The sequence below is a fragment of the Esox lucius genome, chromosome 25 (genome assembly GCF_011004845.1).
Source record: "Esox lucius isolate fEsoLuc1 chromosome 25, fEsoLuc1.pri, whole genome shotgun sequence".
NCBI classification, from domain to species: Eukaryota; Metazoa; Chordata; class Actinopteri; order Esociformes; family Esocidae; genus Esox; species Esox lucius.
This window is the reverse complement of record NC_047593.1, coordinates 2,649,929-2,675,256: the sequence shown is the minus strand read 5'-3', so window position 1 is coordinate 2,675,256 and position 25,328 is coordinate 2,649,929. Positions and strand designations below refer to the sequence as shown.

General features: G+C 42.9%; 1 protein-coding gene across 2 annotated transcripts in view; it reads left to right on the top strand.

The window, feature by feature from the left end:
* fam193a (family with sequence similarity 193 member A) overlaps positions 1-20,687 on the top strand; it is a 39,585-nt gene extending 18,898 nt beyond the window's left edge. Inside the window, exons 6-23 of one of the 2 annotated variants that reach the window (XM_010899191.4) lie at positions 3,145-3,376; positions 3,627-3,751; positions 4,713-4,860; positions 5,552-5,626; positions 6,304-6,378; positions 6,607-6,719; positions 8,010-8,264; positions 9,396-9,549; positions 9,822-9,971; positions 10,562-10,852; positions 13,042-13,258; positions 14,318-14,608; positions 16,002-16,308; positions 16,661-16,847; positions 17,458-17,709; positions 17,963-18,896; positions 19,180-19,261; positions 19,683-20,687. In XM_010899191.4, the coding sequence (XP_010897493.1) occupies positions 3,145-3,376; positions 3,627-3,751; positions 4,713-4,860; positions 5,552-5,626; positions 6,304-6,378; positions 6,607-6,719; positions 8,010-8,264; positions 9,396-9,549; positions 9,822-9,971; positions 10,562-10,852; positions 13,042-13,258; positions 14,318-14,608; positions 16,002-16,308; positions 16,661-16,847; positions 17,458-17,709; positions 17,963-18,896; positions 19,180-19,261; positions 19,683-19,776 (3,982 nt within the window). In that variant the 3' untranslated portion in view covers positions 19,777-20,687. Of the gene's footprint in view, positions 1-3,144; positions 3,377-3,626; positions 3,752-4,712; positions 4,861-5,551; positions 5,627-6,303; positions 6,379-6,606; positions 6,720-8,009; positions 8,265-9,395; positions 9,550-9,821; positions 9,972-10,561; positions 10,853-13,041; positions 13,259-14,317; positions 14,654-16,001; positions 16,309-16,660; positions 16,848-17,457; positions 17,710-17,962; positions 18,897-19,179; positions 19,262-19,682 lie in introns of both variants that reach the window. The other variant, XM_010899190.4, reaches the window with a different exon arrangement.
* The last annotated feature ends 4,641 nt before the right edge of the window (positions 20,688-25,328 follow it).

Below are 25,328 nucleotides of genomic sequence, written 5' to 3'. Positions count from 1 at the left end.
TGAGCGTCAGGTTGCTTTCATCCTGAAAATTTCAAAGACAGCGGTTCATAAGAACAAGGTCAAGCAACAGACATAGGAGACAACATATATACAGACCGGCAGAGGGCGAAAACGACTGTCCACTGATCGGGATGACCGTCAACTCATTCAAATGTCACTCATTAAACTTAGGATGACATCAAGTGACCTAAAAAAGAGTGTCAAAAAGCAGCTGGGGTGAAGTGCACGGCGAGGACAGTTCGAAACAGGCTTCTAGGGGCAGGGCTGAAGTCGTGCAAAGCTAGAATAAAGCCCTTCAACAGTGAGAAGCAAAGAAGAGCCAGGCTGAAGTTGGCAAAAGACCATAAGGATTGGACCATAGAGGAATGGAATAAGGTCATCTTCTCTGACGAGTCAAATTTTCAGCTTTGCCCAACACCTGGTCATCTAATGGATAGACAAAGACCCGAAGAGGCCTACATGCCACATTGTCTTGCACCCACTGTGAAATTTGGTTGAGGATCGGTGATGATCTGGGGATGCTTCAGCAAGGCTGGAATCAGGCAGATTTGTCTTTGTGAAGGAATCAAGCCATGTACTAAGTTATCCTGGAAGAAACACCTGCTTTCTTCTGCACTGACGATGTTCCCCAACTCTGAGAATTGTTTTTTCCAGCAGGACAATGCTCCATGCCACAGCCAGGTCAATCAAGGTCTGGATGGCGGACCACCAGATCAAGACCCTGTCATGGCCAGCCCAATCTCCAGACCTGAACCATGTTGAAAACCTCTGGTATTTGATCAAGAGGAAGATGGATGGTCACAAGCCATCAAACAAAGCAGAGCTACTTGAATTTTTGCGCCAGGAGTGGCATAAAGTCACCCAACATCAATATGACTGGTGGAGAGCGTGCCAAGACGCATGAAAGTATTATTGATTTCTGGTACATTAGTATTTCTCTTCCTAAAACATTTTTGTAAATATTGGAGTATATCTTTTCATGTGACAACACTGAAGAAATGACACTTTGCTTCAATGTAAAGTAGTGAGTGTACAGCTTGTATAACAGTGTAAATTTGCTGTCCCCTCAAAATAACACAACACACAGCCATTAATGTCTAAACCACTGGCAACAAAAGTGAGTACACCCCTAAGTGAAAATGTCCAAATTGGGCCCAATTAGCCATTTTCCCTCCCTGGTGTCATGTGACTGGGTCTAAGGTGTGTTCAGTTTGGTGTTATCGCTTTCACACTCCCTCATACTGGTCACTGGAAATTCAACATGGCACCTCATGACAAAGAACTGAGCAATGATTTGTTGCTCTACATAAAGATGGCCTAGACTATAAGAAGATTGCCAAGACCCTGAAACCAGACCAGTCATATCCAGACGTTGTCTTTTGGAAATAGACGCGTGAGTGCTGCCAGCATTCCTGAAGAGGTTGAGGGGGTGGGGGGGTCAGCCTGTCAGTGCTCAGGCTACATGCCGTACACTGCATCAAATTGGCCTGCATGGCTGTCGTCCCAGAAAGAAGCCTCTTTTAAAAATGATGCACAAGAAAGCCCGCAAACAGTTTGATGAAGACAAGCTGACTGAGGAAATGGATTACTGAAACCATGTCCTGTGGTCTGATGAGACCAATATAAACTTATTTGGTTCAGAGGGTGTCAAGCGTGTGTGGCGGCAACCAGGTGAGGAATACAAAGACAAGTGTGTCTTGCCTACAGTCAAGCATGGTGGTGGGAGTGTCATGGTCTGGGGCTGCATGAGTGCTGCCGGCACTGGCGAGCTACAGTTCATTGAGGGAACCATGAATGCCAACATGTACTGTGATAACTGAAGTGGAGTATGATCCCCTCCCTTCGGAGACTGGGCCACAGGGCATTATTCCAACATGATAATGACCCCAAACACACCTCTAAGACGACCATTGCCTTGCTAAAGAATCTGAGGGTAATGGTGATGGACTGGCCATGCATGTCTCCAGACCTAAACCCTATTGAGCATCTGTGGGGCATCCCCAAACGGAAGGTGGAGGAGCGCACTTTCACGAACATCCACCAGCTCTGTGATGTCGTCATGGAGGAGTGGAAGAGGACTCCAGTGGCAACCTGTGAGAGTTTGGTGATCTCCATGCCCAAGAGGGTTAAGGCAGTGCTGGAAAATAATGCTGGCACAATATTGACACTGGATGTTTTCACTTAGGGGTGTACTCACTTTTGTTGCCAGCAGTTTAGACATTAATGGCTGTGTGTTGTGTTATTTTGAGGGGACAGCAAATTTTCACTTATACAAGCTGTACGCTCACTACTTTACATTGTAGCAAACCTGTTCTACCATCTTACCTCATTATCTTTACTTTCTGTTATCTGATTCTCTGTAGGATTACCAGAGATCTTGGTCAAGTGCTTTTGAGTAATTAAGAGGTGTGCTTGATTTATCTTGTACATTGAACAAAAGTATGTATATAAGGTCATAAGTCAATTGATAATTGCTCTTCTATTTCTGTATTTCACATGAGAAATAAGCTTCTTGTGTATATATAAATATTTCAGGGAACTTTTATTTCAGCACATGAAATGTAGGACCAACACTAGCATTTTTTGGGGTTTATTGTAGTTTGCACTTTTTCAAGTTTGATATAGGCTTGGGTGATATACCATAGTTTTTTTGCCGGACCGCCAAGAAGGGCAAATGTCTCTTAATGAGTGAGTGACTAACCCTTGTTAAATAGCGTAGTGGTTAGAGAAGCGAACTTGTGAACTATAGGTCCCTTCCCTTGTTTCTTGTTTTTAAAGAGCATCAGTATAATTTTCATTTATTTAGACGTTTTAAATGCATATGAATGTTATTTGCTCCTTTTTGAAACAATACCTGCCAACGGCATGTAGAAAATAAGATTTCGTAGATTTAGTGTTTTATGAAGTAATGAACTTCCTGAATTATGCTTCTCTCAGTTACAGCAGAGCATCCCTTCCTGGATCAAGACTCTTGCTTTCTAGTATTTATGTGCGTGCAGCATTTGAGTTTGCAGTATAACCTTAGGCAAATAGTTTTTGCAAGACACTAACTTTGCCATTGGTCTGACAATTTGATCCCCATAGCCCGTCACTACAAATGTTGGCCTATTGTATTGGTTTTTATTATCTTAAATTTGCCTTCAGGCTGTGTGAGAAGGACCCATACCAGCTCTACCAGCGGCTAGAGCAACAGGCCCGTGAATACGTTCTGGAGATGAAGGTGCGTCTGCTAAAGCACCTGTCAGCTAGCTCCAAAGCTGCGGCAGCGGCTGCCCAGGGTCCCCCACAGGCCCACCAGTTCATCTCACTGCTCCTGGAGGAGTACAACACCCTCTGCCAGGCGGCACGCACCATCAGCAGCTTTTTGCTCACGCTGGTGAGTCACCCACTCACGACAATTAGCAATAGCATTTACAATAGCCAAATAAATATTGTATTTGTTAAAATGGGGTTTAAACTTGTAGCTGGTGGTTTCCCTTTAATTTAGAGTGAGAGGATTGTTGGAGGGAAAGTTAGAGGGAGGACAGTAGATTTGAACATACCATAACATGATGGACTAAATTATTGTTAATCAAAAAAGGCCATAAACTCCTGTTTCTAAAAATTTACTTCTGTGGGTTCCACAGGAGAATGAACACCTGCAGAAGTTTCAGGTGACGTGGGAGCTGCACAACAAGCACCTTTTTGAGAACCTGGTGTTCTCTGAGCCCATCCTGCATAGCAGTTTACCCGCACTGGTTGCACAGCTGAGGTAAGTCTATGAGTCTGAGTCTATGGACAGAACAGTTACTGGAAAGAGGATTTCTACATACCCCTGTTTGCATTAGTTGGGTCTACGTGCTTTATGTACAGCTTGTTTTTGCCGGACCGCCTAAGTGGATTATTTCTGGTCGATTCCACGATTCTCTTGTCTTTTCACTTATCGTCGCCTTTATAGTTATTGTATATATGTCATTCACGAATGAAAGAAAAAATGTTATGTTGTTTTGCCATGAAAGAAAAAATATGTTCTTCTGCCATGAAACTAAATAGCTTTGGCAGACTCGCTAGCAATTGTTCAATTCTTATGGCTATTCCAGTAAGTTTTTAGATACCGGTAAAGCTTATTACTGGCTAATACGCTGTTAAAATGGCCAGTGGCAAAAGCAATACATAGACGGTATTTGTGGTGGAGGTAAACTTAGTAAGAAACGTTAGTCAGTTTAACTGTATCAGTGTCATTCACAAATGGCCAATTAACTATTAAAACAGCCAATGGCTATTGAGGATTTTTTCATGATAGAGAGAAGAGGCTATACTGACACCCAGCAAATGTACAGCTCTGTGGTGTAGTGGTTAATGACACAGCCGTTCATGTGTGCGACCCCAGTTCAAATCCTGAGAGGTCATCACTTTCTATTGCGGGATGGCTGAACTAGGCTTACCTGGTTTCTTGTATTTTATAGTATTGCCACATCATTAATCACAAATATGTGATTGTTATCATGAACTAGCTTAGCTCTCTTTTTATTTTTTTATTTTACATATATTCAAGCATTTTTATGTGTTTTCGGGAAGTGGTTAAAAACACAATTGTTTGCCCAAATAGCAGCAGATTTGATCCCATGCCGTGGCAATACATATGCCCTGGAGACAGCAGCTTAGACCGCTGGGCCTCTCTAGGCTTTGGCTTCCAATGTATTTGTAAAAATCCTTATACAATTTCTGATCAGGCATGGGAAGGCCTCCCATGACTGGTACAGTGAGGACATGTACAGGACCCTGCTCGAGAGCTACCAACAGCTTGAGCAGGAGATGGCCTCCGTTGCGGCAGAGTGGCAGGAGTGTGAGAAGCGGATCGACGACTACGTCGATGAACAGGTACACTCACACTCAACCACACCAACAGAGGCACCCACCCTCTTTTCATTAGTTTTTACCAGACCTGCAATGAAATGTAAAGTTTAAACATAATGACCAGTAATTATTAGGGACTCACTGATATATCGGCCAGCATTCAGTATTGACCGATTATTAGCACAAAATATCTGTATCATGCAATTGCTTTGAAATTGCTGATGTTTTTGACTGACTGAGGTTTTGTCTTCTCTTTTTTGCTTGATTCCCTTATCCTCTTTTGTTGTTATTATTCGATTGCTATTGCAGTTTTGTTGAAGTCTGATTTGCTAACTGTTTTATTTGCTAAATGTCAATCCAAGCAATGTGTAATGTGCAGTTACAGATAGAGAATGTATAGATTTTATTGTCCTGGAATTACTTCTGTTTCTACTCGTTGTGCTTATGTTTGTTATTAGAAAACATACAGAAAGATAATTTTTTTTTATCTGATTGAATTTGCATTTGTTGAAATTTGAAGCATCAATCAGAAGCTACATTTATTTAACTTCATGCCAGGGCACAAAGTAGCAAAATTGACACAACATCGTAATCGACATTGGCCGATAATGTTAAAACAATATCGGCTATTGGTATTGGACAATAATTTCCTTATAGGTGCATATTGATAAATATTAACCATCTGTTTTTTTCCCCTTTACTCTCTCTTTGTCAGCTGCTTTTTAAGGTTGAGGGCCAGAATCTTACAAATCAACGGACAGAACCACATAAGTCTTTAATTAGCAAAAATGTAAGTCTGTTATCACAAGATTATTTCATTACATATTTGAAATATTCCTGAAGATATCAACATTCTCTCTTTTCATTCCCCAACCCTGGGATTACCAAGCATTTGTCGACCTTGAATTTTTTTTTTTCACTTGCCTAATTGGAGCTGTGACAGTTGGTCAAGATATGTTGTAGACTGTTAGTAGTTAGTAATAACATTGAAATTCACAGTAATTTGAGTTAAAAATACTTGATCCGTATGGAATTTCTTTGCAAACAAATAATTGGTGTGTATTTGTAAGACATGGTGAGGTCACTTATGTGTAGGATCTTCTGTATTTACAGAAATTATAGTTCATGATTATTGGCATGTCCTGTACACTCTGTTTTAAGAGGTTCTGAAGGAAAGTCTATATTGAGGTCCTCGTTTTGTTGATTTAGAAGGTAGTTACATTAGTAGGAAAAAACAAACTGCTCATTAATTCAACAGCAGCTACCAAAGGTAGTTATATATCAAAAGTGTTATTCCAGTGTCTTTCACAGTCTCTTTCAAATCAGGCTACCCTTGGGAAATGCTGCCCTAACCCCATATCTATTTTATATAATACATCCCTTTAGTTCAACAGAGCTTCAAAAGCTGACCTCTGTCTTTCCTATCAAGTTTTATTTTATTTACTTATGTTTTTCTCTTATTTGCAGACTTTGAAAACAAAACAACGGATGCTGAAGGAAGACTGGGAATTCTTTAAGCAAAGGAGGTTTATAGAAGAACAGGTTAATGGATATATCATCTATAAAATTGGTTATTTGTTAAACTTGCCGTGCCAGATCTTGTGACTGCTCTGTTTATTATGGTAACACTTATTTTACCGGTTAAGTAATTTGAGATTCTTATTTTAAATGGCAACATGGCTAAAGGCATTTAATTGCAAGAGGACAGAACAAATCACAGTCACATAAAAATATAAATGAATGTTAATTTTAGTGTTTTTCACTTTACAGTTAACCAACAGTAAGAAATCCTTAGCTGGCGATAGTAACTTTACAGACACCATGAGAATGCTTTCTACCCGGCTCAGCATTCCAGACTGTCCAAATTGCAATTACCGAAGACGGTACGTTCAAAGATTCGTAAATATTTTTTTATCTTCTGTTGCTGATATTTTTTTATGCATCTTTTATTAACCATCTAACATGAATGTTTTTAGCCTGTAACCTGTTTTGTTCTGTGACAAAAAATTATGACATCTGAGTAACTACATCAATACACCGATCAGCCATACCATTATGACCACTGACAGGTGAAGTGAATAACACTGATAATCTTATCATGGCACCTGACAGTGGGTGGGATATATTAGGCAGCAAGTGAATATTCTGTCCTCTAAGTTGATGTGTTAGAAGCAGGAAAAATGGGCAAGCTTAGGGATCTGAATGACTTTGACAAGGGCCAAATTATGATGGCTAGAAGACTGGGTCAGAGCATCTCCAAAACTGCAGCCCTTGTGAGGTGTTCCTGGTCTGCTCATTGATGCACGTGGGGAGCCTTGTGGTCCGATTCAACAGACTTGCTATTGTAGCTATGTTTTGCTGAAATATTGCTGAAAAAGTGAATACTGGTGCTGAGAGAAAGGTGTCAGAACACACAGTGCATTGTAGTTTGTTGCGTATGGGGCTGCGTATCTGCACACCAGTCAGGGTGCCAATGCTGACCCATGTCCACTCCTGAAAGCACCTACAATGTGAGCATCAGAACAGGACCACAGTGCCATGGAAGAAGGTGGCCTGGTCTGATAAATCACGTTTCCTTTTACATCACGTGGATGGCCGGGTGCGTGTGCGTCGTTTACCTGGAGAACACATGGCACCAGGATGCACTATGGGAAGGAGGCAAGCCGGCAGAGGCAGTGTAATGTAATGTTGTGTAATGTTCTGCTGGGAAACCTTGGGTCCTGCCATTCATGTGGATCTTTCTTTGACACGTACCACCTACCTAGGAATACAACAACGAGTTCAAGGTGTTGACTTGGCCTCCAAATTCCTTAGATCTCAATCCAATCGAGCATCTGTGGGATGTGTTGGACAAATCAGTCCGATCCAAGGAGGACCCCTCTCACAACTTACAGAACTTAAAGGATGTGCTGCTAACGTCTTGGTGCCAGATACCACAGCACACCTTTAGAGGTCTAGTGCAGTCCATGCCTCAACGGGTAGGGCTGTTTTTGCAGCAAAAGGGGGACCTACACAATACTGGGCAGGTGGTCATAATGTTCTGGCTGATCGGTGTGTATGATTATGATATAGTTTATCAGCCTTTACAAACTGCTACAGAATGCAAACCACTGGCTGCCTTTAACTTAGCCTTTCTGAAACCACCTCTAACCGTCCCCTCCCCAACCCCCCAGATGCACTTGCGACGACTGCAGCCTCTCTCACATCCTGACATGCGGCATCATGGACTCTCCTATCGCTGAGGACCTCCATATCAAACTGCCCTTGCAGACCACGGATCCCATACAGCACCGGGACTACCTGGCCGAAGTGCACCCCCCAAGCATCCCCTCCGGGGGCAGCTCGGCCTCCGCCTCGGCTTCCAGCTCCCCCATTACCATACAGCAGCACTCGCGCCTCATCCTCCCAGAGGGGGGCGCAACCACCTTGTAAGTCCCCCAGGCACTGCTTATTATTTACGGTTCCTTTAATCCCCTTGAATTTTTGGCATTTTGTAACTTTACAGTAACAAAGTTACAGAAAATAAAGGCCTAAACCAAGTTAATCACATTTTTACTCAACCTCCTGAGCCAATGCATGTTAGTAACACCCTTGGCAACAATTATAGCATATTTTTATTGCAGTTTATATATATTTTTGGCTATTTATTATTGATAGCCAGATGTTTTTTTTTTTTTTAAAGTCTTGTTATAGTGTGTAAAGTAAATTTGAGTCAAAAATGGTTCTAGTCCACTTAGGAAAAATACATTGGCATCTTGGTCAGTAACAATAAGATTTGTCTTTGTTTGGTTATTGTTTCGCGTAAAGGGGAATACATTTTTCAGTGTATTTTGGGAAGCAGGTTTTTGTATGTGCCTGGCTCTATTCAGTTTTGATTTAAAAACATGTTTTTAAATTACTGTGTCCTTGCCCTTGACAAGCATACCCATAACATGACAGGCACCACCATGCGGTAGGGATACTCAGTACAAAAGTAATGTATTTTGCATATAAACATTTTGACAACATGCGATTTCTTCTGCTTTTCATGCTTCATATGTTAAACAGTTAGTTCATGCTATCAGCAATTAACTGTAGAAACACACATTTGTAATTGATTGTAACATATGGCCCAAATTACGTGGCTGTGGTATGTGTCTTGGACCTAAGAACTGCCCTAATCACTGGTATGTTTGCCAAATATGTTTACGCCTAATTATAAACTGTCAGATTTTTTAAACCCTGAATGGTGGAATGCTGTTCTATATAAGATCATATACAACGGTAATGACAACAACAACAAAAGGTTATAGTGTTGTTTTTGCATTGGTAGCCAGTTTAGATTGGCATTAATGCGTCTCTGTATTCAGTGGTGCATGTGAGCAGAACATTGTGCATAGGAACTGTATATTGGCCATATGCCACACTCCCTCATGCCTTATTGCTTAAATAACCTTAAATAGGTAGGGATTTACCATAAAAAAGTAAAGGGAACTTCTTATACATTGATAATGAAAACAGAGCCATTCCTGTTTTCAGAATTACCTGTCATTCTTTCGCTTTCACTTTTTCTCTTGCAGTGGCAGCGATGATGATGAAGTGCCTCCACTGTCGGGCAAGTTTTCCAACATCTACCCCATGGCCAGCTATGAGGACCCAGGGGTGGTGACGAGCATGAACGGCATTCATAATGAGCTCAATGGGGGCGCGGAGAACATGGCACTCAAAGATGAGGTGTGTGCATGGTCAACAACACAGATCTAGGGTCAGCTTCCTCTCCCCCATTCCTGACTTTAACCATTTACTAGGGGAATTGCCAGGCCCAAAGTCAGTCAGTAGGGGGCAAAGTAGGTCTTGTGTAATGGCTCGCTGCAGGAATCCATGTTTCAATGTCCATCTCCATCCTTCACTACTGTGTCTTCACCTCACCCTTTTTCTATCTTTTTTTCTTTTCTCTGATTTTCATTCACTTTTCTTCTCACTCTCTCTTTTTTCTCTCTGTCCAGTCGCCTGGAGGGAGCAGCAGCAGCAGCAGTTCATCGGAGGGAGACGAAGAGGAGGCGGATGGGGAGAGCAGCGGGGAGCCTCCAAGGCAGCAGGGGGAGCGCTCCTCTGGGAAGAGCAACAGCCCTCCACCCTACTACCCCCACCAACAGGTACAACCGCAACTGGCAACTAGGGCATCATGGATTATCTTGATGAGTAAAATTAAAGGTCTTTCCGCTGCCAAAGAATGAGAAAGCAGCCCTTACTGTTTGTAACAGCCAACAAGACAGCCTACTGCTGGCTCTTAGCAAGCTGTTGGAATTTTTATTTGTATGCCATGATGCAATGTTATTTTTCCACAAACCTATGAACCGACTTCCTGTATGCTTATAGAGGCAGGCATTAAACTAAAGCAAATGACTGATTATGTGTCTTTTGTTTTACTCTCATTTGAAATGCAATTTATGCTTTTGCAGCATTCCTTTTTATATACTTCATGTATCATGTGATTCTTTGCTTTTGTATGGACCCCAGAAAGAGTAAGATGCTTTTGGCCGTAGTAGGGGTCAGAGTGTCTGATGCTTTTGGCATTTGCAAATAGGTGTCCAGATGAAACTCCCCCTACCCGTAAAATACACTTGAAATACCATTTGTGTCCCAATGTAGCTTAATTATTTCTTAAAGGAGGGGAGGAAAAGATGAGCAGCGCTGGGACACTTGAAAGGAAATCTCACAGCAGCAATTTGGTTTCTCGTCCCAGGCGGAACAGGTCCAGCATGCATGCGAGTGCCACGTGTGCAACCAGGACCTCTCCTCCTCCCCCGCCCCCCTGGGCCCCGCTGCCTCGCTCCCCCCCAACCGGTTCCACACGCCCTCATCTGGCCACCACCACCAGTTCTTCACCGGGGGTGGGGACAAGTCTCCCAGCCACCCAGCCCTCCACCTGTACCCCCACATCCATGGCCACCTGCCCCTGCACAACCTCTCGCACCTGCCCAGGCCCCTTTTGCACCCCACGCTCTACCCCAGCCCCCCTCTCTCGCACAGCAAGGTGAGTGAACAGACTCGCGCCGCTGCCACTTTGAGAAATTGGGTTACCACTTGTCAATGAGGAGTGTTTTTTCAAGTGTCTTTAGATTAGTGTAAACGCAAATGTTGGTAGCTTTAAGTACCTGTTGCCCTTAGCTACAAATAGCGTGGTGGTTAAAGACACAGTCTTTCACATTGGAGACCGCGGATCGAATCCAGCCAGGGCAACAACATTCATTCCTTCTAATTGCGGGCCGACTGAACTACCCTTGACTGGTTTCTTGTTTTTTAAATATTTTTTTAATGTCTGGATATCTCTGTAGAATTACACTAAATACAAAGACGAACAATGCTTAGATTGAATTAATTATTGGCTACTCTTGTTCTATTCATTGTTTTTTTGGATTTCTTCTGATAGAATCCAAAATCCAAAATTGAGATGCAGGGCTAAGAACCCTGAGTTGTATTCGGCGCTCAAGTATTTCAATAGCTTGAATAGCAGACATTTACTTGATTTATTAATCAGCTTTTCGGCTGTTGTGCTTATGTTTCATTTGTACCTGTAATACTTGTGGGTGTGTTTCATTTGTACCTGGAAAGCTGCACATTATTATGAGGACAACCGCAGAATCATGGAATTAGACTCTGCTTTTCATGAAGCGTTCCATTGCAGCCTTTTTTGTTTGAAAATGGCATCCAATACTCTTCGATATCTTATATGGCTAGGGTGAGAGGAATACCACTGCTAGCTTACATACACAGGCTTCATCATTATCCTGATAGTGTCACAATTCTTTGCCAGTAAGCCAGCTCAACTAAATTATAGAAGAAATAATACGCAGGATTCCTTTAAACCACCCATTTAAACAACTGAAACTGGTAATTTGATCATTATAGGTTAAAATTAACAGCCCTCAATTGCTGTTACTAACATTATAATTTGTCTCCCATTAAAAAAAAAAAAAAAACATTTGATGGAGACTTGACACAACAGTCTCAATGCAGCACAGTGCAATTTAGACCATCCAAATTTTCCCCAAAACGCATTGACATTTTTTTTACTATTTATTTTCCCCATTTGTTGATGAAACAACATTCATTTAGGTCAAATTATCTCCTTCCATATTACAGTTAGGTCCTAGGAAAAGTCTTTGAATTTGACTTGCCAATGTCTGTACAAACCATGTATTTACTACTCAACAATTGACAGAAAATCATCTTTGCTTCCTAATTTACCACTGATCTTTATGGGTTTTAAGAGTTGAGAGCCATGCCAATTGCCTTGTGGGAGAGAAGACAATGAATAGTAGTCATTTAGAGTATTTTGGGATGGAGCCAGTCAAATACAGACACTGTCTAGAAAACTGAGGGGGATTAACATTGTTATGTTTTGAGTGGTAATATCTCTCATGTCCCTCAACTGGTATTTCTGGGTGTTTTTACCGTGGGAACTTTTCATTGATACATTCCCTTCTTCAGGGGATTTACAGACATCACAAGGAAGTGATTCAGCTTATTACACCTTCAGATTGATGTCCCACTGTAGTTGCATGACTTTGCCAGAAGGGGTCGTGCTTTATCTAATTCGTTGAAATTCTCTAGGAAGGTTTGTCTCTCGGGTATCCAAAGTATCTGTAAAAAGCCTTAACTATGAAGAAAGAATGTGTAATATGTGGAGAAACCAGGGGTCCAAGCGTATTCAATTGTAGCTGGGACATCTTAGTACTTTAGCTGGTCTTCCATAACACATTAAACCTTGTCCTTGATAACTTAGATTCTTTGTTAATTTTTTTTATGCTTAGAGACAATTTGAATGATGTGTATACACACACGGGTAAGGATATAACAGAATCATTAGGTTATCTTTTCCTAACTGGAGTTCATAGCGAATGAAACTCAACCTCAGAGCAAATTATTGGGAAGTTTTATGAAAAGCACATTCACTGTTAGAAAATAACCTGAGACTGGAGCCCCCCCCCCCCCCCCCCCCCCCCAAAAAATACATAATCCAGATTTGAACCAGATAAAACCTACCCCTGCACTAAAAAGCAAGGACTAAAATTGAGAATCTTGATTGGAAATGTTTTTTTTGTTTAGGTCAATGACTCCGTCTGTCTTGGAAACTGGGCCCCCCCATGTATGTTTGGTCTTTTGTCATTTGTGTCATTGGAATCAGTCACTAGTAAAACAATCCTTCCGTCTTGTTGCCAGCCTCTTCCCCCAGCCCCCACGTCGAGCCACACAGGGCCCAAGCAGCAGGCCTTCAGTTCCTCCCTTCCCGACCACGTCTACCAGAACTGCTTTGGTGGTGGCGCCGGTGACTGGAATAGCTCCCTGCAATGCCTGTCCCTCAAGTTTGAGAACATCTGTGACGCCGCCATGATGAAGAACTGGAATCCGTCTGTGCTGCTGCAGGAGCCCCTGCCAGGTGGGAAAATACCTTGTCACACAGCCCAAGCCCCCTCAAGAGAGCTGGTTTAGGGCGAACTTGCTAATTCTGATCTTGGGTCAGTTTAACATTTTCGACATTAATGGGTCAGGTTTGAATGGGAGATTATTAAAATGATCCTAAATCTGTGCTAAAGAGAAACTTCTACCCAACACGGACGAGCTAGCTACCCCACTACAGGACGATAAGTTATCCCCAATGTAGACTAATGGAGGGACCCGTTTTATTTGAACTCTTTCAGTCAAAGGGGGTGGGGTTTTTCTCAATTGCCGATTCTCTTACTCAACTTCTCAGAAGCAATTGGAGGTGAAAGTACAATTCATCCACTCCATAGACCACTGACTCCCGACCTGCTTGTGTTCATTTTGCCAGTAGGCTTGTACTTTAATTAGTCTTCTCAAATGCCCCTGTGGATTGGCCATGTACCCACAGGAGTTCTAGTACCTATAGACTATACACTGTGTATAAATTGACAGACGTTCTTATTGTTTGTTTCTAGTGGATTTTCTCACGCATCTGAATCTTTGGACTTGACCAGGATATTATACTGTACTTTACAGCCAGCTCCCAGCTTGTCTTCCTGTTTTGCAACTAATTTCTCCAGCCATTAATAATAACTTCTACTGTAAATAATAACCTTTACTCTGAATTCCACCACACTGTTAGCCTCATGTTTAAAACTAATCTTACATAAAGACCAAAAAAGTACAATTTGGACTTTGTGGCTATACACGATCTATTAATGACTCTCAAATTTGTTAGAGATCCTCTTCCTGGATGTGCATTTACAACACAAAGCATGATAAAGAAAAAATGCTGACACAAAGCTGTACAGTAATTAATGGGCGTCAGATAGCCCAGAGAGCTTAAATAATCAATAGTTGAAACCATCTGTAAGCCAAATTTTGCTGAATTTAAACGCCTAGCCTTCTTCTGTCTTTGAGCAAGACAATTTGAATGTGAAAGTGTTCTGAAGACATTTGTGGCTGAATTAAAGTACGTTTTACAAACAATGTTTGTTTTTGTTTCCATTTCCAGGGGACATGTTGGGTCCACCCCTCCACCCAGACATGCCTCTCACCCCCCCCTCCTCTGGCCACTGCCACGGGGACCACGCCCACGGCGTCACATCAGAGCCCGCCCCACTCCACCTCCTCCCTCCCTCGCCATCGGAACAGCAGCAGGCCCCACCCCGGGAGAGGAAGAATGGCGCCAAGAAGAAGTGTCTCTACAATTTCCAAGATGCCTTCCTGGAGGCCAACAAAGTGGCGATGGCCACCTCGGCCTCCAGCGCTTCGGTCTCGTGCACAGCCACCACTGTCCAGTCAAGTAATAATCACATCCAAGTTTCATCTAAAAGACCCAACTCCTTAGGTAAAACTGAGGACGGAGTAGCGCAGCTTAGGGCTAACCCCATGATGCAAAGTATTGTATTTATTAAAAATGTGTACAGTGAAATGCTCACTTAGAAGTAATTTTTCAACACTACAGATATAAATGTTTCTTACTATTTTCTGTGCTAAAATGGGGTTTGGAGCAGAGCTAGTATGGGGTTTGGAGCAGAGCTAGTATGGGGTTTGGAGCAGAGCTAGTATGGGGTTTGGAGCAGAGCTAGTATGGGGTTTGGAGCAGAGCTAGTATGGGGTTTGGAGCAGAGCTAGTATGGGGTTTGGAGCAGAGCTAGTATGGGGTTTGGAGCAGAGCTAGTATGGGGTTTGGAGCAGAGCTAGTATGGGGTTTGGAGCAGAGCTAGTATGGGTTTTGGAGCAGAGCTAGTATGGGTTTTGGAGCAGAGCTAGTATGGGTTTTGGAGCAGAGCTAGTATGGGGTTTGGAGCAGAGCTAGTATGGGGTTTGGAGCAGAGCTAGTATGGGGTTTGGAGCAGAACCTTGAAGGGTCTACCTGCACTTGTCACCTGGACGTCTCCTAGAATGTTCCGATGTGAAAGACCTGGGAATCAGTGGTCATTTGGGTGGAGTTAACATGGCTACCGTTAACTAGAAAGAGGGGTATGGTTTAATTTTCTGAAATGAATTCCTCTCCTTGACATTAAAGAGCCACTCCAGTCATATATCATTAATTAAATCATCCTTCCTGAATTCTATGCATCTGAAAAGTCTCACCATGCAAAACAATTTGTTTATAATAGGGTCTGCATCCTTCCCTCCCTCTTCAAACAACCTGCTTCACACCTCAATCATACTTAGATTTGAATTGGTAGGGATGTTTCTGAGACAGGGTGAGATCACTTTTCAGGAACAGTGTGTTTTTGAAAAACCATAGGATTTTAAATGGACTGAGCATTTAACCCAAGTGCATGTTTAATTAGTGAAATTAAGTCTCGGAGAGGCTGTTTCTGGGATTCTGCTGTGAGTGAACAATGAACATTCATATAAGAATAAAAGGCAATTTTAGACATGAAGTGTGGCCGACGTGTTTCACAGGTCTTTTGGCATGGAGGAGAGGGTGTTTGAGAATGGGAATTTGTCTAAATTGTTTCATGCATTGAACTGAATTTAGAATGTTCCAAATACAGATACGAAAAGATAATAATTTCATAATGATCCACCAATGACTCGCTTAACAGAATTCTGAATGGTGCTGATCATTGCATATTTTCTCCGTTGTTGCGCTATTCAAGATTACTTCTTTCACTTACCGGCTGCTGAATGTGCAAATTTCTAATCCATTTCTTAAATATAGTCTTTTTGGTCTCTGCCAGGTGATGTATTTCACACTATAGGTAAAGAGGACCATAGACAACAACCCGCCCCCGTCGCCCCTAGGAATAGCCCCACAGGCCCTCCTTCGCTCCCTCCGCTCTCATCTGGCTCGGCCCTCCCACCTGGATCTGCAGGCCACTCCCAGCACCACCTCCCCAGCATGGGTTCACAGCCCTTCTCAAAGATGGCCACTCCGGCCCCAGGTTTCATGGAGGCCCACCACCAGGGAATGTGTCTGTCTCCCGCCGAGCCGCCCTCCTCCGCCCCAGCTGATGGGCCTATCAGTGCCCCGCCCAGTGTGTGCAGGTGAGTGCTTTTTTGCTTTGTCTGGCTTCTAATGCAAATATTACCCAATGAGATGTATGAATTCATATTTGATATTGTCTTGGTTGGCACAACTTGGTCCCTCCTTTATCCATGCCTTTTGGAAACCACTGAATCACAAAAGGTATTTTAGCTGGCTTCTAGCCAACTAGGTTTTATGTGTAACAAAAATAATTTTATTTGACAGTAGAGAGAGATCCAGACATTTACTTTTTTTGACATACATTTTTTTTTATGGTTAGTGTCATGTTGACACTTTACGGTGTTTTTTTGACATTTTAATTTTTTTATGGTTAGTGTCATGTTGACACTGTTTTTTTTTTTGACATTTTAGTGACCCTGAATGTGAGGGCCACCGCTGTGAGGCCAACGGGGCTTACGACCACCAGGGCTTTGACGGGGAGGAGAGCCCGGATGAGGACAGCTGCTCGGAGCACAGCTCCTCCACTTCCACCTCCACCAACCAGAAAGAAGGGAAATATTGTGACTGCTGCTACTGCGAGTTCTTCGGCCACGGCGGGGTGAGACACACGTTAACGCCATTTTAGTGTATAGACCAACAAGCAGGAAAATCCAGAAATTAGCAACAAAAGCCAATTTTTTTTCTATGTTTCTCTTTCTAATTTCAAAAAAGCTGTTGTCCCAAGAAACATACCGTAGCAATTAGGATAAACATACTTCCATTTTGTCGGATTGAGGATATCTGGCCCAAAACTAACCACTTTGGAATCTGCTAAATACTGAAGTATACAAATCTTCACTGGAATGACATGGGGTATTAACAACTAGACAGTATATAAACTGTCCTGTTCTAGTGAGTTGACACTTTGTAAATTGCATTTGGCATTATGGGCCTACTCCTACTTATCTAGTATTGAACCCTAGGGTGATCCAGTAGACCTTGATGACACCAATGCTTCACATACTTTACACTGCAGAATGCATTCCATTCCAGCCCTCATCTATTTCAGAGTAAATGCTTCCCACTTTTACTCCACAACTGAGCATATAATGATTAGAAAGTATATTCTTTAGATAAAATTATTGTGCTCTAGGGAATATGGAACACAGTAAACACACAATTTGCTTTGAAAACTCCTAGAATTGAAAACCCCCTATCCCTTCCTTAAGCCCCCAGCAGCGCCCACCAGCCGCAACTATGCGGAGATGCGCGAGAAGCTCCGTCTGCGTCTGACCAAGCGGAAGGAGGAGCAGCCCAAGAGGGAGGAGCAGCCGCCCGCGGTGGAGCAAGACAGTGGTGCTGGCAGCGTGGAAGACCACCGGCGGGTGGAGGACCTGCTGCAGTTCATCAACAGCGCCAGCGACAACAAGCCTGCCTCTAGTTCCAAGGCTGCCAAACGAGCCCGCCATAAACAGAAAAAGGTAAAAGAGTTTAAAGCTTTTTAAACATTTGTTTTGTGACTTTTTCCTTTAAAGTTGTGCTTTGTTCTAACTGTGAAGTGTTAAAATTCAGACTTGATTTTGGGTTGAACAGTCCCTTATGTGAGATTGTAAGTGGTTTTCTAAGCGAGCCATGTCCAATGTTAGTAAAAATTTTAAGTTTGTTTAAACAAGAGTTTTATGTTACAAAATGAGGCAGAGGACGAATGTAATCAAAACCTTTCACATCCCTCAGATGGAGGAAAAAGCGCGTCTTGAGGCGGAGGCTCGGCAACGAGAGGAGCAGCAGCTTCTGGAGGAGCGGCGGCGGCGGGAGGAGGAGGCCCTCCAACGGGAACTCCTCCGACTGCAGGAGCTGCAGCACCTCCGTGCTGCCAAAAAGAAAAAGAAGGAGAAAGCCAAGGAGCCCACCCCCGTACCTCAGAACAACCCCCAGCCCCTCAAACAGACAGCTCAGAACGTCTTAGAGAACCTCCACAACGGCAAGAGCCAGCTCCTGCAAAGCCTCATGCGCCTCCCTGGCCACAAGGAGCCCCGACCGGAGCACCATCCGCGACCCCAGCCACAACCCCGGCCCCAGCCTCCCTTCTCACAGCACAGCCCAAAGACTAACAGGGAGAAAGCCCCCACTCCAACCCCTTTTGTCCCAGAAACCACCAACTCCAACCCCCCGGACTCCTTCCTTCACAACGGGACCTCCACAGCACCCCAACCAACTGAGATCAATGGCAAAGCAAAGCCCAAACAGCAGCCGCCACAGCCAGCAATCAGGCAAGCTCCCAGCGAGGCTGTTGTGGTCAAGAAAGCCCCGGAGGCTTCCAAGAGCTGGGAAACAGCTTCTAAGATGGCAACCACCAACGGTACGCATCCACTCCCTCAAGACGCCAAAGTAGCTCGCCCCAGACCCGCCGAAGATCTACCCTCCCCTCCGGCACCCGAACAAAGGAGGGAGGAGAGGAGCAATGGGAAGAGGCAGCACCATCAGCAGTTGGCAAGCCAGGCAAAAGAAGAGAGGAGCCAGCCATTGTCAGAGCCCTCGCCACCTCCTACCTCACAGACGGAGCTGCCGCTGCAAAACGGCAAGCCCCCCACCGCTGAGTCCCCCCAGCCCAAGGGAAAGGCCAAAAAAAACAAGAAGAAGAAGGCTGACAAGACAAACAACTCAATAGGTCAGCATGCTAGGCTAGGCTATGCTCACTTACTGTATAATATGCTATGCTACACTACACTATGCTATCTTAGGCTACCTTTATCCCTGTAGGACCATAAGCATTAGGGCTGCAGATGTTCTTCGGCACTTACGACATCCAGACATTTTAACTGGAACCATACAAAATTTAGATTTACGATGCATACGATATTTGACTCAACAGAAACACAGGTAGTACCTTAACATTTTGGGTTTTGCCATCTGTTTAGTTAGCTTTTTGTGACCCTGTTCTCTTCTTGCAGATGATGTTTTTCTGCCCAAAGACATTGATTTGGACAGTACTGAAATGGATGAGACTGAGAGGGAGGTGGAGTATTTCAAAAGGTATAGTCTTATTTCTTACACTTATTTTGACTTGAGCTACGTACAGTTTTTCAGTAGGTGGCATGCAGCCTAGGGGGTTAGAAGGTTGGGCCAGTAACTGCTAGCGTTTTGTATTTTTTTGTATTTTATTTTTTAACCCTAATTACTCCAGGGTTACTGTTAATAATGGTTGATTCCCAATATATGACCCAGAATAAAAACACATGGGTATGATTTATATTTACTGGACCCGCCTATTATATTGTGATTATTACTTACCATATCTAAAACCATTGGATTTGTTGAGTAATTATTTTCTAATCAGTTAAAGAAATATGCACACTTTAAGTGGAAGAAACGATAATTGATATGTAGCTTGAGCATACTTACCTGCTCAAGAATGTCGCAAATGTTTTATAGTCATTTTTAACTGCCTCCTCAGGTTCTGCTTAGATTCCGCCAGGCAGACCCGACAACGGCTCTCAATCAACTGGTCCAACTTTAGCTTGAAGAAAGCCACATTTGCCGCCCACTGACGGGTTAAAAAAGTACTGACTGTGGCAGAAAGCAATCGGCAACCACCCCCACATCCACCACGCAAACTGCTACTACGGCCCCCATCACCCGCATCCCTGCTGTGCCCAAATCACGCCCACCCATGCTGCTTCGCCTTGTTCCGTGTTGCTGTGCGATCCCACCATGAACCCATTGGGCTGATCCTCAAGCAGAACTGAGAGAGAAAAAAAAAATGAAATGACACAAAAGAAAATTCACAAAATGCTACTTTCTACTCAATTTTGTTATTTTCTTGCGTGCTTGTGTGCTTTTAGTCTGTGAGTGGGGCATTTCTCTTCACTTGAAAAGCCATGTTCTGACTTTTTTTTTTTTTTTTTTTGGCTTCCTTAGTCAAAAGATGCTCACTTTGTTTGGAAGAAACACTTCCAAAAATGCATACATGGGGAAAAAAAATCCGAGAGAAAATGAGCTATACAATGAATTAAAAGCCTTTAATTCAGTTTCTGTGGCTTATTATCCCCCTGTTATCCCACAATTCCTAGCACGGCATCTCATTCAGATGACTGACAAAGAAATGGGCATGGTCCGTAGCACCCTCCCGTGCTCCAACAACTCTCACTTAACTGAGAGGAACTTGGCTTAATACTTGACAATGTTCTTTTTGGGGGGTTTTCAGTTCCATTTAACAATCCTGTTAAGTAAAAGCGTACCAGTTACAGTTTTTCATATTTTTTTTTGACCTGTAGCCAGCTTGTATCCGAATACTTTCAGAATGAAATTGGAAAAAATGAACAATACTCACACTATCAATCTGTTATAGAGTGTATATTGTATTAACACTGAAGCCAAACTGGCTACTTTTTAACATATTGTTAAGTAATATTAAAATCTTGTCTTTCTTTTTTGAAAGATGGAATACAGTAGTATGGCAGGATGTGTCTTGTGTCCGTGCTTCTTTTTCCCATGTCGGTGCATCTTTTATAGTCCATTATAGTAATCATGTTTTAGTATTATATGTACAGTGAGGGGAAAAAAATATTTGATCCCCTGCTGATTTTGTACATTTGCCCACTGAGAAAGAAATGATCAGTCTATAATTTTAATGGTAGGTTTATTTGGACAGTGTGAGACAGAATAACAACAAAAAAATCCAGAAAAACGCGTTTGCATTTTAATGAGTGAAATAAGTATTCGACCCCTCTGCAAAACATGACTTAGTACTTGGTGGCAAAACCCTTATTGGCAATCATGAGGTCAGCTGTTTCTTGTAGATGGCCACCAGGTAAGCACACATCTCGGGGGGGATTTTGTCCTACTCCTCTTTTCAGATCTTCTCCAAGTCATTTAGGTTTTGACGCTGATGTTTGGCAATTCGAACCTTCAGCTCCCTCCACAGATTTTCTGTTGGATTAAGGTCTGGAGACTGGCTAGGCCACTCCAGGACCTCAATATGCTTCTTCTTGAGCCACTCCTGTTTTGTCTTGGCCGTGTGTTTTGGGTCATTGTCATAATGGAATACCCATCCACAACCCATTTTCAATGCCCTGGCTGAGGGAAGGAGGTTCTCACCCAAGATCTGATGGTACATGGTACCATCCCCTTAGCAGAAAAGCACCCCCAAAGCATAATGTTTCCACCTCCATGTTTGATGGTAGGGATGGTGTTCTTGGGGTCGTTGGCGGCATTCCTCCTCCTCCAAACATGGCAAGTTGAGTTGATGCCAAATAGCTCGATTTTGGTCTCATCTGACCACAACACTTTCACCCAGTTCTCCTCTGAATCATTCAGATGTTCATTGGCAAACTTCAAATGGGCCTGTACATGTGCTTTCTTGAGCAGGGGGACCTTGCGGGTGCTGCAGGATTTCAGTCCTTCATGGCGTAGTATGTTACCAATTGTTTTCTTGGTGACTATGGTCCCGGCTGCCTTGAGATCATTGACAAGATCCTCCAGTGTAGTTCTGGGCTGATTCCTCACCGTTCTCATGATCATTGCAACTCCACAAATTGAGATCTTGCATGGAGCCCCAGACCGAGGGAGATGGACAGTTATTTTTTGTGTTTCTTCCATTTGTGAATAATTGCCCCAACTGTTGTCACCTTCTCACCAAGCTGCTTGGTGATGGTCTTGTAGCCCATTCCAGCCTTGTGTAGGTCTACAATCTAATCCCGGACATCCTTGGACAGCTCTTTGGTCTTGGCCATGGTGGAGAGTTTGGAATCTGATTGATTGCTTCTGTCGACAGGTGTCTTTTATACAGGTAACAAGCTGAGATTAGGAGCACTCCCTTTGAGAGTGTCTTCCTAATCTCAGCTATATAAAAGACACCTGGGAGCCAGAAATCTTGAGATTGAGAGGGGATCAAATACTTATTACACTCATTAAATGCAAATCAATTTATATTTTTTTTTTTACATGCATTGTTATTCTGCCTCACTGTTCAAATAAACCTACCATTAAAATTATAGACTGATCATTTTTGTCAGTGGGAAAACTTAAAAAATCAGCAGGGGATTAAATACTTTTGTCCCTCACTGTATAGTTCCCCAAATGTATTGGTGGTAGTCTATTCTACCACCTTAAATACCACTGCCAGTCCCCAGTAAGCTAAGCATGGTTGATACTGTTCAGCTGCTGGATACGACATCTGATTAGGGTGGATGAGGTGTTGGAAGCCCCATAGCGGGCACTCCTTTATTTTATTTTTTTTAATCTTGAAATTGAATGCCATTTGCTCCAGGGTAATGAAGGGAACATTGCCCTCTACGTGGTCTTCTTTGGGGACAATAAATGGGTGTCCTGACTCTGTTCACGAATCTCCCTTTTAACTTGCTAGATACATCGGTCTTCAACCCTCTCCTAGGGTCCCCCCTGCCATTCCATCTATTTGATGTATCCCAGAGCTAGCACACCTGAATCAACTATCTGTTGAATCAGGTGAGCTAGTTCAGGACTAAAACTAAACTGTGAAATGGCTGGGGGGGGTCGTCAGGAGAGGGTTGAAGACCTATGTGCTAGAGTAAGGCTGATGAAATGGTCCTGAAATTCCCAACCTCTAGACACTATTATTTTTATGGACACTTGATCGTCCACCTTATTGCTAATTCACACATCACTTTTCTACCTTAGTTGATGTGTGGTGAGAAATCTGGCCCTAACTGATCATCATGCAACACCGAGATGGGTGATACACTGATAGTAGATTTAGTGGGCTTCCTGCTTACAATGTAAAGCAGAATGAGTAGCTCTGTTGATTAAAGCCACTATATAAATGGAATGTTATTATTTTTCTGTTTTATCTGGATGGAGGCTGAAAATTCTATCCATCCACATATTGTACATTGAAATTCAGTTTTATGTAGTCGCCCCATTTAAGATTACCAAAAGTATTTGGTTTCACAGCGGTCTTTATTAGCTGTGATTGTTTCGGTAATTAGTGCATGCTCAAACAAGCAGTTTGTATTGTCATGATTGTAGAATTTGCATTTGGGGTCAGTTAATGTTGTCTGACAAAACAAGGACCACAAAGTGTCAGTGCTAATCAAGATGGCCATCATGATGCAGATAAATCATAATAATACACTCAGACAGAGTCAAAACATTAGACATACCTAGATCAATATTTTTTTGGACCTATTTCGCAGACACGGATTAAGTCTTTGTCTAGAACTAAAAGATCTAATTCAATAGTAAACTCCACTGAGCTTGTTTTTTAAGTCCTAGGCTTAATCTGTGTCTGCGAAACCAGCCCTTTATTTTTTATTCATTAAGAAGTTGAAAGCTCAGCAATGGCAAAATTCACCATAATGAAAAAACTCAGACAGATCAGGAACCCTCCTGGAGGTACTACAAGATGCGAGTCTAGTTAGTCTCAAAAAAGGGATGGCCTGAAAAATAAAAAGTACCTGCAGAGTTCTGGATTAAGGTTTTGTGGACTGATATACATATACATGGACATACAGTATCTCACAAAAGTGAGTACACCCCTCACATTTCTGTAAATATTTGAGTATTTTCATGTGACAACACTGAAGAAATTCCACTTTGCTACAATGTAAAGTAGTGTGTGTACAGCTTGTATAACAGTGTAAATTTGCTGTCCCCTCAAAATAACAACACACAGCCATTAATGTCTAAACCGCTGGCATCAAAAGTGAGTACACCCCTAAGTGAAAATGTCCAAATTGGGCCCAAAGTGTCAATATTTTGTGTGGCCACCATCATTTTCCAGCACTGCCAGGTTGCCACTGAATCCTCTTCCACTCCTCCATGACGACATCATGGAGCTGGTGGATGTTAGAGACCTTGCACTCCTCCACCTTCCATTTGAGGATGCCCCACAGATGCTCAATAGGGTTTAGGTCTGGAGACATGCTTGGCCAGTCCATCTACTTTACCCTCATCTTCTTTAGCAAGGCAGTGGTCGTCTTGGAGGTGTGTTTGGGGTTGTTATCATGTTGGAATACTGCCCTGCGGCCCAGTCTCCGAAGGGAGGGGATCATGCTCTGCTTCAGTATGTCACAGTACATGTTGGCATTCATGGTTCCCTCAATGAACTGTAGCTCCCCAGTGCCGTCAGCACTCATGCAGCCCCAGACCATGACACTCCCACCACCATGCTTGAGACAAGACACACTTGTCTTTGTACTCCTCAACTGGTTGCCGCCACACACGCTTGACACCATCTGAACCAAATACGTTTATCTTGATCTCATCAGACCACAGGACATGGTTCCAGTAATCCATGTCCTTAGTCTGCTTGTCTTCAGCAAACTGTTTGCCATGGCGAGTCCTGTTCTGAATGGAACCTGTCCTGCTAAACCGATATATGGCCACCATGCTGCAGCTCAGTTTCAGGGTCTTGGCAATCTTCTTATAGCCTAGGCCATCTTTATGTAGAGCAACAATTCTTTTTTTCAGATCCTCAGAGAGTTCTTTGCCATGAGGTGCCATGTGGAACTTCCAGTGATTGGTGTGAGAGCGATAACACCAAATTTAACACACCTGCTCCCCACTCACACCTGAGACCTTGTAACACTAACGAGTCACATGACACCGGGGAGGGAAAATGTTCACTTAGGGATGTACTCACTTTTGTTGCCAGCGGTTTAGACATTAATGGCTGTGTGTTGTGTTATTTTGAGGGGACAGCAAATGTATACTGTTATACAAGCTGTACACTCACTACATTGTAGCAAAGTGGCATTTCTTCAGTGTTGTCACATGAAAAGATATAATCAAATATTTGCAAAAATGTGAGGGGTGCACTCACTTTTGTGAGATACTGTATATGCTAACAAATATGCTAACATTATTTAATTTCACATCAAATGTGCTGGAGTACAGAGACGTAACAATAAAACTAGTGACTGTCCAAATACCTATGTACTGCACTGTACATTCTAAATAGATAAGCAGGTTGTTACTGAAAAATTATACTGTAGCACTAAACAAGCCCACTGCTGTGTGAAACCTAAAACCAAGGGGCTTCAACTGTTTCCCATTACCGTCCTCCCAAGGTGAGTAATTTTTACCAGTTGTACATTGAGGGAATGTTTCGCTCATAATTGCA